This window comes from Papaver somniferum, chromosome 4 (assembly GCF_003573695.1).
Source record: "Papaver somniferum cultivar HN1 chromosome 4, ASM357369v1, whole genome shotgun sequence".
Classification (NCBI taxonomy): Eukaryota; Viridiplantae; Streptophyta; class Magnoliopsida; order Ranunculales; family Papaveraceae; genus Papaver; species Papaver somniferum.
This window is the reverse complement of record NC_039361.1, coordinates 12,507,151-12,520,420: the sequence shown is the minus strand read 5'-3', so window position 1 is coordinate 12,520,420 and position 13,270 is coordinate 12,507,151. Positions and strand designations below refer to the sequence as shown.

Here is a 13,270-nt window from a genome sequence, read left to right as displayed (position 1 = left end):
TGTTTGATTTATATTTGGTCAGGGAAATCTTGAACATAAGGCTTTTCTTAACTAAAGAGGGATTATTGAAAAAAAGACAAAATCAGATGGCTTCTTACTACTAATGGAGAGTTCTATGTGAAGTATATATATGCCAAACTTCAAAACTTCAATGATTCAACCACAATTAAGACAAAAAAAATTGGAAGAAATTATGTGATGTAGGACATCTGCGTCTGTATCAACAATGACTGTTGATCCTTTCCGTCTGTATCAACAATGACTGTTGATCCTTTGCGTCTGTTTTAGTTTACTTGATTTGCAAGTCCTTTACTTTCCTAGTTTAGGTAAAATTCATTTTCTTTTCTTTTAGTCGGCTCTTGTAGAACCTATGTAAAGGCTATGCCTTCTTGTTTATAAATACATCTTATTATCAATATTATTATTATCAGTTTGATTATCAACTTTATTCTCTTAAATCTTGATCCTTGAATCAGATTTAATTAAGTTTCTGACGAACTTAAACCCTATCCCTGTTACCCTTATTTGTGCTACACTAGTTGGTATCACATACAGTGTTTTTAGATTCTTATCTAAAAACAAATCCTTAAACCCGCTTCCGCAAATCAAAACCCTTTTATCAAAAAAACAAACAAAAACAAAAAAAAAACCCTAGTTTTATTTTTCTTCATAAAAAGTTTTATACAATGGAACAACAAGATAACCAAGCTTATGGTTCGAATTTCTTAGGTATGATTCGTCATACCTCGTGTGATCAACCTTCTTTTACACAGAGAAACAACACATTCAAATCTGGTTGTATAATTGGAGGTAAATTCTATTATATGAGTGTAGATAGTGGTAGTACAGAAAATTACATCGCTTCTATTGTGATAGAGGAGTTGGATTTACCAGTTACACCACATCCCAACCCTCATGCAGTTAAAGGGGTTAATGATTCCTTTCGTGGATGGGTTACACATCAATGTCTCGTAACCTTTGTTTTTCCTGGGTATGAAGATTCTGTATTATGTGATGTAATCAATATGCCTGTGATAAATCTCATTCCTGGAAGACCATGGCAGTATGACAGGCGTGTAGTGCACAACTGTTTTGAGAATACATATAATTTTCTTTATCAAGGGAAATTATTGAGGTTATGTCCGTCGAGATGATATTTGACGAGGAAGATCTTTCTTTAGTTCAGAATGATGCTGACGATATTTCCACTGCACCACTTGGCAGAGAAGATACGAAAGCTACTTCTCAACGAGAAGAAGTAACACAACGAGTAGATGAGGTTTCGTATGTTTTGCAAGATTATAATGCATCAGTTGATGAGAATATAAACACTACTTCTGAAGAGAACGATGAAGAAAATCATGTTTCTATGCAAGAAGAAGATCTGGTCGACGAAGATGAATAATTACATAACGATAAAGATGTTTCGTTATCAACTCAAAAGGAGTTATCGTTGTCTTCTGATGGTTCAGTTGGTGAGGAGAATACAAAAGAAACTTCGCCAAAGGATGAAAAGAACCAGCTGAAGGAAGTTTTACATGATTCATTGGATGATTTGTCAGAGAATGGTAAGTCTTCGGTTCTTAGGTGATATGCCTGTTTTATCTAGGGATGAACATAATCAAGTTATTTATCAACCGGATACACAAATAGTATTGCATACAAACCTTATAAGGAATTCAATCCTTCTCAGAAAATCAAGCTTTTCATCTGGAAATGCTTACAAGATTCTTTACCAACTAAAAAGAAACTTGGTTCAAGTAGAGATGGGGATAGGAATTGTGTGTTTTGTCAGCATACATAAGAATCTACCTTTCATCTGTTTTTTGAGTGCACCTATGCAAAAGAAATTTGGACACTTCAGCCAATGCCCCCGCATGGAGTATCTTCTAACACTGTTTCTACGCATACTTCTTTCTAAGATATGTATAATAAATGGATGAGGGGAGATCTGAACTCAATATCCATGGCATTAGCTGCAACTAAGTGTTGGTTCATCTAGAAAGAAAGATGTTTCAGAGTCTTTGAGGATAAAAGTAGAACGCCAGTTCAATTAGCTAAAGACATACAAAGACATTATGAATATTGGCATCCAATAACACAAAACAGTCATAACACAAAACATCATCAAAACTCATGATCTGATTTATTGGACTCTGCCAATAAAAAACTTTTATAAATTAAACTATGATTCTTCTTGGGTTTCTGATACAACTAATGCTGGTTTTGGATTTATTTTACGCCACTGGACATGGACTTTGAAAGGAGCAGGGATGGACAGCTGCAGGGCAGAATCACCAGAAGAAGCTGAAGCTGTAGCCTTGCTGCAGACTACAACTTGGGCTATTAACAACAACAACTTTCAAAATCTGGCAATAGAAGGAGATAATCAAAACACCATCAAGTACCTACAAGGCAAACAAACCTCAATCAAATGACAATGTGTAGCCATATTAGATGAAGTAAAGAAGATGGCAGCTGAACTAGTTTCTTTTGGGGGATTTCACCGTGTGGATTGAAGAGCAAACAAAGTGGCAGATTTGTTGGCAAAAGAAGGAAGAACTTCAACACAACTAATTACTAGCTTCTCTGTTACACCTTCCTTTTTAATTCCAGCTATTACTTTTGATTCTGTCAAAGCCTATGAGCAATGTAATATGAACTCAAACTTTGTATCTGTTTTAGAAGTAACTAATCACACAGATTCAGTCATCGGACGGACAACTCTACCAGAGTTGATTCCAAATGAGTTTGAATCTACAAATTAGTTTCTTCTCTGTTCTATATATATGGTTATTTTCAAAAATAAAATAAAATCCAAACCAACCTACAAATATAAAGGTGAATGATACATTTTAAGAGGTTGTTTTTAACCAAAAAAAAGTCCATATCTCTTTCCAAAAATTAATATTCCATTAGAAAATAACGAGTCCTGATTGAATCCCATTGATCACATTTTGTGAATTCACTAAAAATGCTAGTTTTCAAAAACTAAGTTCTTACACAATGTTTAAAGAAAGCTTTGGTAACAGATTTCCAACCTTAATCAGATTTATACCTTAATTACAATTACAGTCTTTAGTAAAAAAACTACACGGGTCCAAATTACCAAATTTCCAAATTAATAAAGACCAATCAACATCCAAATCCAGTATGTTGATTTTACCGATCAAAAAAAGAAAAATCCAAATCCAATACGGGTTTTTTTCTTTAATTTTTTTCAGAAGTAATCTATGAGTTATCCTAAGGTCATTAAACACAAAAGTTAACAGAACACGGCTGACTATAATATTGGTAAACGATTTTCATACAAACCATAGTGACGAACCTAAAATGATAGAATCTATAGCAACCAGTATCAATAGCAGTAACACCTACTTACATATGGGAGATCTAAGGATCGTTGATCCATAACCCTAATTAAAGTGTATTGTTCGTCTTGTATTATACAATTGCATTGTGATTCGTTATTTTTTATATAAAACAAAGTATTTATTTTATTGACTAAATAAAAATAATTTACCATACCATATTTACAATACACCAAATTTTACCATAGGCTAATCTAATACAATTAAACAACCCAATGCAATTAAGAAACGAGTCACCTTTGATTTATTTATTTATTTTTATTTTTTTGATAGAAAAGATATTCATTACTAAAAGAGAAACTTACATAGGTTTGCTATCCTCAGAGAGAATAGCTAACACGGGAGGATTAACATCCCACACAGAGCAAATACTATTGTCTTTTGCATATTTAGCGAGAACATGAGCAATATTATTACATTCACGGGGTATATAAGTACACTCTAAAACCCTAACTACCTGCAATATCCTACTAATTTCCGCTAGAAGGTTATGATCTTCCCATTTTCCTTTCTCAAAATTTGAAACAACAGCTTCAATAACAGACTTACAGCCACCTTCTAGAATTATGTTTGATATACATTATCCCTAATACATTTCAAAGCTTCTAACATTGTCAGAGCTTCAGCATGCTCTGGATCTCTACCTTTCATCACTTTCACCATTGCCCCCATGAATCTACCTGCATCATCTCGAATAATTAGCCCTATACCAACAATGTTAGAATCATAATCAAAAGATGCATCAAAATTTATTTTAAGCCATCCGTTAGGAGGTAATCTTCAATTTTTAAGCTTCTCTTTTCTATTTTTATCCCTGCAATTACTGTGAGAGTTACTAGTTAAGATATTATATTTAATGCAAAAGTGTTGGATGCTGGAAATTATAGTGTTTGGGTTAGTGTTAACATTCTCAAACACTATACAACATTTATGCTTCCATATAACCACATAATGATAACTGCCAAGAGATCTGAATGTGGATTCTTAAAAGAGACTGCATTTCTTCCATCTTGCCAAGACCTTATCCATTCTTGTTGAGAGTTCACAAGTTCTTTCCCGGGAGGTTATCCATCCATGGATTAATCCCTCCCGAGCACGCTTAATTGCATAGTTTTCTGCTAACTGTGTTGAAAAGGACTCGGTGTTCGTAAAGGACAAACTATTACATATATTCCATTCGGCGAACCCTACCCGCCGAGTCGGGGTATTACAATACCACCATCTTAAATTGGAACCGTTCTTCGCTCCAAAATATATTTTCAAGCGAAGATATCCGACGTTCCCCGCCCCTCATGAGAGAAGCACCCGAACTAACCCCGTTCAACGTACCTTCCCACCCTCGGCAGGTGACTGGTCGTCGGCTCTGGTAGCATTTGTAATAACCCCTCCCTCCATCGATATTGTCCCCACTTAGCCACTACGGTCATCCGGTAGTGTGGGGTTTTCAACGGGCATCGCTGCGGTAATATAACAACTTCCCGGGAGGTCACCCATCCCTGGATTACTCCTACCCGAGCACACTTAACTGTATAGTTTCTGCCAACTCTGGAGCCAACTGTGCTCAAAAGGCCTCGGTGTTAGGACAAACCATTATATATTCCATTCGACGAACCCTACCAGCCGAGTCGGGGTATTACGTAACCCTTCGTCATCACAATTATAGATGTTACCCGTTTCTTCACGGGATTTTTCAAAAATCTTTCCATAAAACGTGGTCCCCCAGTTGCTAGCAACCGCATTAATTTAATCTACTGTAAAAAATACATAATTCCTACAAATTGATTCATCTTCATCCATCGTTAACTTGACACCACAGACTCTACCGGATCTTGGTTGCGTTTGTTGTTGTGATTGTTACGAGGTGGTTGCCATGGTTGTTGTAGAAAGAGATTTTTTGGAATTTTTTCTGACAGATTGAGATGGTATATAAATATTGTGCTTGAAATCAAGGAAAAACGAATATTGAGATAGTATGAAATTGAAAAATTTAGAGGTACGGATGTAAAAGGCGTGAATTTTGAGTTTGAAATAAGCTGAATTTATAGGGGAAAGAATAAGAATTTATAGGGAAAAGAATAAGAGCCGTTGAATGATGAAGATGAGATATAGTCGTTGGCGGACAGAGAAGAGCCGGACAGATTATCAACGACCGACCGTGGATTTACTTGAACCACGCAGTTTAAGTCAGGCCACTGGCGTCATCTGATGACTGACGCAGTTTAAAAAGAGATGCGCGACTCTTCAAGGACAGCAGTGGGCAAATCATTAAATTTTTCATTCGCCCAGCCATTTTTTCATTCGAGTCCGTAGGAACTACCCTCATTACGTACATTATATGGGAGGTGGGGTCTTTTGGAAAGGGTCGCATTTGTAAAGGGGTATTGCAAATTTTGTCACATGTGAAGGATGCAAAAGTAAGAAAACACCTCTATAAATATTTCAAGTCGGTTCATTTAACACCGATCCAATTCATCTGAACCTCCTCCGCCTTCTTCTTCCCCCAAAACAAAATCTCAAAAGACAAAAGAAAAAAAACCTCATACAAAAATGGCTGGTGGACATGGTTAGAAACTTAGAACCAAATCACTCTCTTTAACCTCACTCTAAAATCCTATTATTGAATCTAATTTCATGTACTTTGATTTTTTTTTTTTTTCAGGTGAAAAGCACCACCGGCCTAGTAAGAAACACAAATCATCCTCCTCCTCTGCAAAGATAACCGAGAACGTAGATGATGAGAGTGCTTATTACGGAGAAGAATTCGATGATGATAATAATCGAGATGGTAATGGATTTTAATTTTGGTGTCTTCTGCTTATTTGATTTTGGGAGTGAAAAAAATTTGATTTGATGTTTTTGTTATTTGAAGGTGATAGAGAAGGGTAAAAGATGGATTTCACAAAACTAGAACTAAAACCAGATCATTTGAACCGTCCATTATGGGCTTGTGCTGATGGTAGAATCTTTCTTTAAACATTCTCATCATTGTATAAACAAGCTTATGATTTCCTTATTGCAATTGCTGAGCCGGTTTGTAGGTAAATTTGTGTATTTGAGTTTGAATTTGATTAGTGAAGAAGGGTTTAATGTGTGGGGTTTGATTAGAATTGGATCTTTGTGTGGTTTTGTAGACCGGAGTCGATGCATGAGTATAATTTGACACCACATTCGTTATATGCTGCGGTATCAGTTGGCCTTGAGACTGAAACTATCATTAGTGTGCTGAATAAATTGTCGAAAACGAAGTTACCAAAAGAAATGATTGATTTTATATATGCTTCTACTTCTAATTATGGGAAAGTGAAGCTTGTGCTTAAGAAGAATCGGTATTTCGTTGAATCTCCGTTTCCAGAGGCAAGTGCTTTGTCGAATAAGATTTATTTTGTTACTTATTGGGACGGCAATTGATATCAGAGGGGGTTTGCGTGTTCGTTTTTCTATAGGTGTTGAAGACGTTGCTGCGGGATGAGGTCATTTATAGAGCAAGGCTTTCTTCTGAGGTTTGTTCATTTAGTTGAATATTTTCGATTATTACTCTATTTAAACTGAAATAGTGAGAGCCATGTGGTTGGTTTTCCTTTATCATAAAGGGTGACTGTCACGTCACATTGCTGCCAAGATGCTAACTTCCCTATTCTTTTCTCTGTTCGCTCTTTTTTTTTCTGTTTAGGGTTCAGCTGGGACTGATTCTTTCACGATTAGCAAAGCCATAGGAGAGGTAGAAGGTACTCATGATGAGTTGCTGAATGGAATTGAATTGGCAGCAGCTGAAGAAAAAGAAACACATGCCTTTGAAGTCGATCCTGCCCAGGTGAGAATCGTTCTGGTGCCCGAAGGAATGGTTACTTGGGGAAAAATAGATAAGTTTCGTCTCTTTATAGCACAAGAAACTTGATTCGTTTGCCTCTAACAGGTGGAAAATGTGAAGCAACGTTGTTTGCCGAATGCTTTAAATTACCCTATGTTGGAGGAGTATGACTTCAGAAACGATACGGTAAGGCTTTCTTTAACAAAGACGTGCTGTAATAGTTAACCAGAAGCTGTTTAGATACCATTGGTAGAGATACATCTCTTCATGTGTATCTTGTAAATAAACAGGTTTGAGGTTTCATGTTTATAGAGGTGCATCTCTTTGTGTCTATCTGGAACATCCGTGGACAATAGAGGTTTCACATTAGGTCAACCGTCAACCCATTTTCAGAGGGTCACTTAATAAATGTGTTACTAGTGGCATTCTTACTTTTAAGAAATCTTGAGAGTTATTTGGTGCCGACACATCAGCCTCAAGGGTTCCCAAATAGTGTGTATTAGTATAGACAGATAGTTATGTTTTTTTTGTTATTGATCAATAAAACAATATAATTCTCTAAATACAAATGAGTGAAAGAATTACAATAAGTCGAGAGACAAGTGCTTATCACCCAGAGCATCCAAGCGTAGGATAGAATTTAATGTCAGGACATATTACTCAGAGAACAGTATATCACCTATGCCTTACAATATCTTCCCATTTAATTTTAAAGGCTAAATCTTCAAATCTGATGGAGCTTGAAAAGTGACCTGGTTGACCTAGACAGATTGATATAGATATACATATAGATGGAACTAGTGTTGATATCTGAATGTGAAATTTGCTATTATTCTTATACCTTGAGAGATAAGAGTTTTGCTCATATGGACAGTTTTACACTGTATTGTACCATCTGCGTGTTTAAGTTAATTCTACTTTGGGAATGCAGGTTAACGCTGACCTGAACATGGAACTAAAGCCTCAAGCACAACCACGACCTTATCAGGAAAAGAGTCTTAGTAAAATGTTTGGAAATGGTGAGGCATCTATTAGATGATAAAATCTTCTTAGCTACGGGCTAATCATTTCTTGCGGGTCTGTGAAATTAGTTTAGATAGCCCATCCTTGTGCTTAGTAAATTGTCATAAACTTCTGGTTTTTGTTAAAATGTCTTGCACCATTTTAGTAGATGTAGGATGTATTTTATTTAAACCAGGTTCTTGTTTGAAATGGAAAAAGCAGCCGTGGAATAATTGATTTCACCTCAATTAACAAATTTCAGGTAGAGCAAGATCAGGCATTATTGTTCTCCCTTGTGGAGCAGGAAAGTCGTTAGTTGGAGTTTCCGCAGCTTGCCGAATACGCAAGAGTTGCCTTTGTCTTGCAACAAATGCTGTTTCTGTGGATCAGTGGGCATTTCAGTTCAGCTTGTGGTCTACTATTAGAGAAGATCAAATATGTCGATTCACGTCTGATAGTAAGGAAAGATTCCGTGGTAACGCTGGGGTTGTTGTGACCACATATAACATGGTGGCATTTGGTGGTAAGCGATCCGAAGAATCTGAGAAAATTATTGAAGAGATAAGGAATAGAGAGTGGGGATTACTTCTTATGGACGAGGTAATCTCTTGGTTTTTCTGGTGAATTTCAAGTTTATCAGATTTACTCATGTCTCAGTTCCTTTAATTTTCTTTTCTGCAATTTTGGATCTGTAGGCGCATGTGGTTCCTGCGCATATGTTTCGTAAAGTCATCAGTATAACAAAATCACATTGCAAGCTTGGACTTACTGGTGGGTGTATGTTTTAACATATGTATTACCTAAGCCATTTATTGGTTTTACCGTTCTCACACAAGGTACTTTGTGCTCTCCTGTATGCAGCAACACTAGTGAGAGAAGATGACCGTATTACGGATTTAAATTTTCTTATTGGTCCAAAATTGTATGAAGCCAACTGGTTGGACTTGGTAAAAGGAGGGTTTATTGCGAATGTCCAGTGCGCTGAAGTATGGTGCCCGATGACAAAGGAGTTCTTTGCTGAGTATTTGAGAAAAGAAAATTCCAAGAAAAAACAGGTCCTCTTAATACTTTCCAACTAGAATCTATCACTGAGAGTCATAAGATTAGATGTTTTCTATACCCACAACTTATTTTGGTGCATTTAGTTGTTAATTCTACTGCCCGAATAATTTCGCAATTTCCCACCATACGGGTTTAGGGGTTATCTCTTTCATCAGTCAGTGGCTGTTTTTACTGATTGATTTTTGTGCAACTCATTTTTCATTCATCTTTAGGCTCTGTATGTGATGAATCCAAACAAATTCCGGGCGTGTGAGTTCCTGATTCGGTTTCACGAACAGCAGCGTGGTGATAAGATTATTGTTTTTGCTGATAATCTTTTTGCGCTTACCGAGTATGCCATGAAGCTTCGGAAACCTATGATTTATGGTGCCACCAGGTGAATCACCAATACATGCCTAAAAATCTACTTGTCAGGGTTTTCTCGTCTTACTAAGTTTACATACCTGATTGACAATTTGTTTTTTAGCCACCAGGAGAGAACAAGAATTCTTCATGCTTTTAAAAACAGTCCAGATGTTAATACTGTTTTCCTTTCGAAGGTATAAGAGTTTGGTCTTGATATCGTTGTTTACGTTCAAAATTCAAATTCTTCCAAGTAACACAGTAATGTCATTTTAGCTTCATAATTGATTCATGTTTTTGCTAGCAGACGCATCTAACTTTGAATCTTGACCATGTCATTTGTTTTATAGGTTGGTGATAACTCAATAGATATCCCTGAGGCCAATGTGATTATCCAGATCTCATCTCATGCCGGTTCCCGACGTCAGGAAGCCCAACGTTTGGGTCGTATTCTGAGAGCAAAGGTTTGTAACTTCATGTACACCCATCTTAATGGGGCCAGCATTTATGACATCTTTCACTGTTTTGGACTTGATACAGGATCTATAACAAGTTAGGTTTCAGTCACTCGTTAAAAGAAACCCACATTTCTTGAAATAGGACCTATAAAATGGTGGTACGGTGTAATTCATCCTGCAACTTCAGAAGCATTATGTTTATGAGCTCCCGTGTTTGTTTGTCATTATGCTGGACCGTGAGACTCAAATTACCAGTTTCAACATTTTCTTGACAGGGTAAACATCAAGATCGAATGGCTGGAGGCAAGGAGGAGTACAATGCCTTTTTCTATTCCCTAGTATCTACTGATACACAGGTAGCTCATAGTATTAGCTCTCAGTTTTATATCAGACTATTCTAATTTTTTTTTTTTAGTTCTCCCGTTTATTTTGTTTGGCCCTTCATTGCTAATAATACTTTTGAATGTCTGAATGAATATAATCCTGATTTCTGAAAATGCGTAAGCTTATTAAAGGATTGCTGCTTGTGCAGGAGATGTACTATTCTACTAAGAGGCAACAGTTTTTGATCGATCAAGGTTACAGCTTTAAGGTGCAGTTTTTAGCAGTTCTTCTCAACTGTTATCTGAATTTTTTTCTTAGTACTTGAGATAATTCTGTGATGTCTGAGCACACACACAAAAACATGTACATAGTTGTGCAAGGATTGCGCTGTAGTTCCTTTCAACTTTGTTGGTCATGTGTGTAACGGTGGACTTTGAAGTATTGGCAGATCATCACAAGTTTACCACCAGCAGATTCCGGATCAGATCTAAGCTATCACACCCGCGACGATCAACTACAACTTCTCGGCAAGGTGAAGTTGGTTTGCTGCGTTCCTGTGCAACACTTCAGTTTCTCTTTCTTGTTTGTTGGTTGAATAGTAAGAGTTTTAAGATGGTTTTCTGGTTGTCATGCGCAGGTACTAAATGCAGGTGATGATATGGTTGGTTTGGAGCAATTAGATGAGGATACCGATGATATTGCACTTATAAAAGCACGTCGCACTATGAGATCTATGAGTCACATGTCTGGTGCTGATGGCATGGCTTACATGGAATTCACGTAATACAGCTCTCTTTTTCTCTTTAGTAAAGCTCCCATTTGTACTATGTTATATACGTTTTTTTCTTCTGGCTATATAGTTGCGCACTTGTAATTCCTTCTCTTAACTTGTATGCAGCAAGGGGAAGTATCCTGGACAGGGGCATCTTAAAAGTATTAAGCCTAAGGACCCGACAAAGCGACACAGCTTGTTCAAAAAGCGATTTGGTTGAAACACAGCTTGTTCAAAAAGCGATTTGGTTGAAACGCAGCTTCATATCTCAGGGATACTGACAACTTTTATATGTTCTGTTGTTAGCACGTCAATACTTTCCCGAGCGTGATAAGAACACTCGAGGAAAAATCAGAGAAATGTATATAATGTTCGGATGATTCAAATTCTTGAACTATGTAAAATCTCTCAACTATGTAAAATCAGAGAATCTGACATTTATTTTAGTGAGGGTGTCCCTAGTACTAGACAAATGGACATTGCTAATATCCTTGGTGTCAGAATGTAGTCGATAAGTAATTCGGATATCAACTTCTAAAACCAGTAAGATGCTGATTGGAAGAGGAACTTTCTAATCATGCTGGCTTAAATTATTTGGAGATTCCTAGATGATCCTAACAGCATATGAGGCAGATTAATGAAAGCAAAATATCTTAGGACAGACTTTCTGAACCATGACAGATGTTCCTCCACATGGGCTTCTGCTATGATGAGTTGCAGAGGGGATATGAAACAAGGTGACTGGAAAAACATCCAGATTTTTGAGGATCCTTGGCTGGCTACCTGATGGTAATTTGGCTGGCTGCCTGACAGTAATTGTCCGGTTCATAAAGGAAGAGGGATTGTGTGTCTACTAGTTTCTAGTACGTGTGAGCTAATTTTGCAGGACACCCTCAAATGAATGGAATTTGGAGCTTATAATTTGTGAAGTCCGGGGACATTTAACCTTTAATTTTCAGCATTCATTATATGCCAACATAATACTGCGAACTTTCGTGTAACCTCAATACTAGTATTGACAGAGATGGGATTGCAATGGGCTGGGATGAGCTGAGCTACCCAGCATAGTAATATGGCACATCTGGAAAGCCAAACGCAACCATGTGTCCTAGTAAAAAAGAGCCGAACGCAGTGAACAGCTTTATTACAGCAACCAGCACCGTCAAATTCCTTGATGCCTTCTTGAATGTCGATAATGTTATCTGTAGTCTAATGCGAAATCTTTACTATAACCCAATGGAGGATGAACACCTGCAAATAAATCCTATAAACAGTTGGAAACTGCAGAGAACTAGTTGGGGAGAGTCCTAGAGATGGAACTCCAGATAGAATTAGAACAAAGATGGGGCTAAATCTTCTTTCCAATGGGCAATTCAAGTGAGTGGGCAGCAAATATCTTGGTGTTAGCGCTGTTATGTAAGAAAACTATTCCAAACAGCATATAAAATAAAATAATAGGACCCCGTCACCAAAAGGGATGTAAGTATATTGCTTCTTTGTCCTTTTTTAGCATCAATCTTTGCCGAGAAAACCCTAATCTCTCATACGAGAAGCAGCAGCCGCTACAGCTATGTCAGACCTCCAAAAGATATCCAGGTAGAGATCTTTCTAAAGCTACCGCTGCATTCGATCTTAACTTGCAAATGTGTATGCAAACCATGGCGTCAGTTGATCTGTAGCCGTGAATTTGTTAAGTATCACTTGAATCGCAGTATCCAAGCAAACAATCATAAGGTCATACTTAGCGCTAACCACAAGTTTTACTTTCCAGTGGTTTACTCTCTGGATTATGCTTCAATATCCAAGGCATCATCGACACAATCCTTTTCATGGATTAATGGATCAGCTAAGATAGATTTTCCATTTCAAGATAAATTTGACTGCGTTGAAATTTTGGGCTCATGCGATGGTTTGATTTGCTTACATATGTGTGGTGCTAGGTTAAAATCTGAAAATACTGCATTAATTTGTATTTGGAATCCATCAACCAGAGAGTATAAAAAAGTACCGGAAGGTCCAGAACTAAGTTTCGAGTTTCTTGGAGCAACAGATGACGCTAGATATGGGTTTGGTTATGATTGTGTCAGGGACGATTTTAAGTTGGTAAAAATTAGTAGCAATAAAACCTTAC

The 13,270-nt window shown here is 37.1% G+C and overlaps 1 protein-coding gene across 2 annotated transcripts; it reads left to right on the top strand.

The window, feature by feature from the left end:
- Window positions 1-5,843: 5,843 nt before the first annotated feature.
- On the top strand, window positions 5,844-11,584 carry LOC113274750 (general transcription and DNA repair factor IIH helicase subunit XPB1). Of its 2 annotated transcripts, none has more exons than XM_026524137.1 (19): window positions 5,844-5,934; window positions 6,031-6,156; window positions 6,241-6,327; window positions 6,503-6,725; window positions 6,815-6,871; window positions 7,042-7,182; window positions 7,285-7,365; window positions 8,111-8,198; window positions 8,444-8,781; window positions 8,877-8,952; window positions 9,043-9,236; window positions 9,456-9,619; window positions 9,710-9,782; window positions 9,936-10,049; window positions 10,319-10,399; window positions 10,576-10,635; window positions 10,816-10,899; window positions 11,005-11,147; window positions 11,266-11,584. In XM_026524137.1, exons 4-19 carry the CDS (start codon window positions 6,513-6,515, stop codon window positions 11,357-11,359), a joined length of 2,001 nt encoding a protein of 666 aa, XP_026379922.1. In that variant the 5' UTR covers window positions 5,844-5,934; window positions 6,031-6,156; window positions 6,241-6,327; window positions 6,503-6,512; the 3' UTR covers window positions 11,360-11,584. The 2 variants fall into 2 exon arrangements, with proteins under 2 accessions (XP_026379922.1, XP_026379921.1); XM_026524136.1 differs by having other exon boundaries at window positions 6,241-6,409.
- Window positions 11,585-13,270: the final 1,686 nt, after the last annotated feature.

Coding starts and splice junctions, on each gene's coding strand:
- LOC113274750 (XM_026524137.1), top strand. CDS start 6,513: ATGCATGAGTATAATTTGACACCACATTCGTTATATGCTGCGGTATCA. Junction 7,183..7,284: donor TTGAAGTCGATCCTGCCCAG/GTGAGAATCGTT, acceptor TGCCTCTAACAG/GTGGAAAATGTGAAGCAACG. Junction 10,636..10,815: donor ATCAAGGTTACAGCTTTAAG/GTGCAGTTTTTA, acceptor AAGTATTGGCAG/ATCATCACAAGTTTACCACC.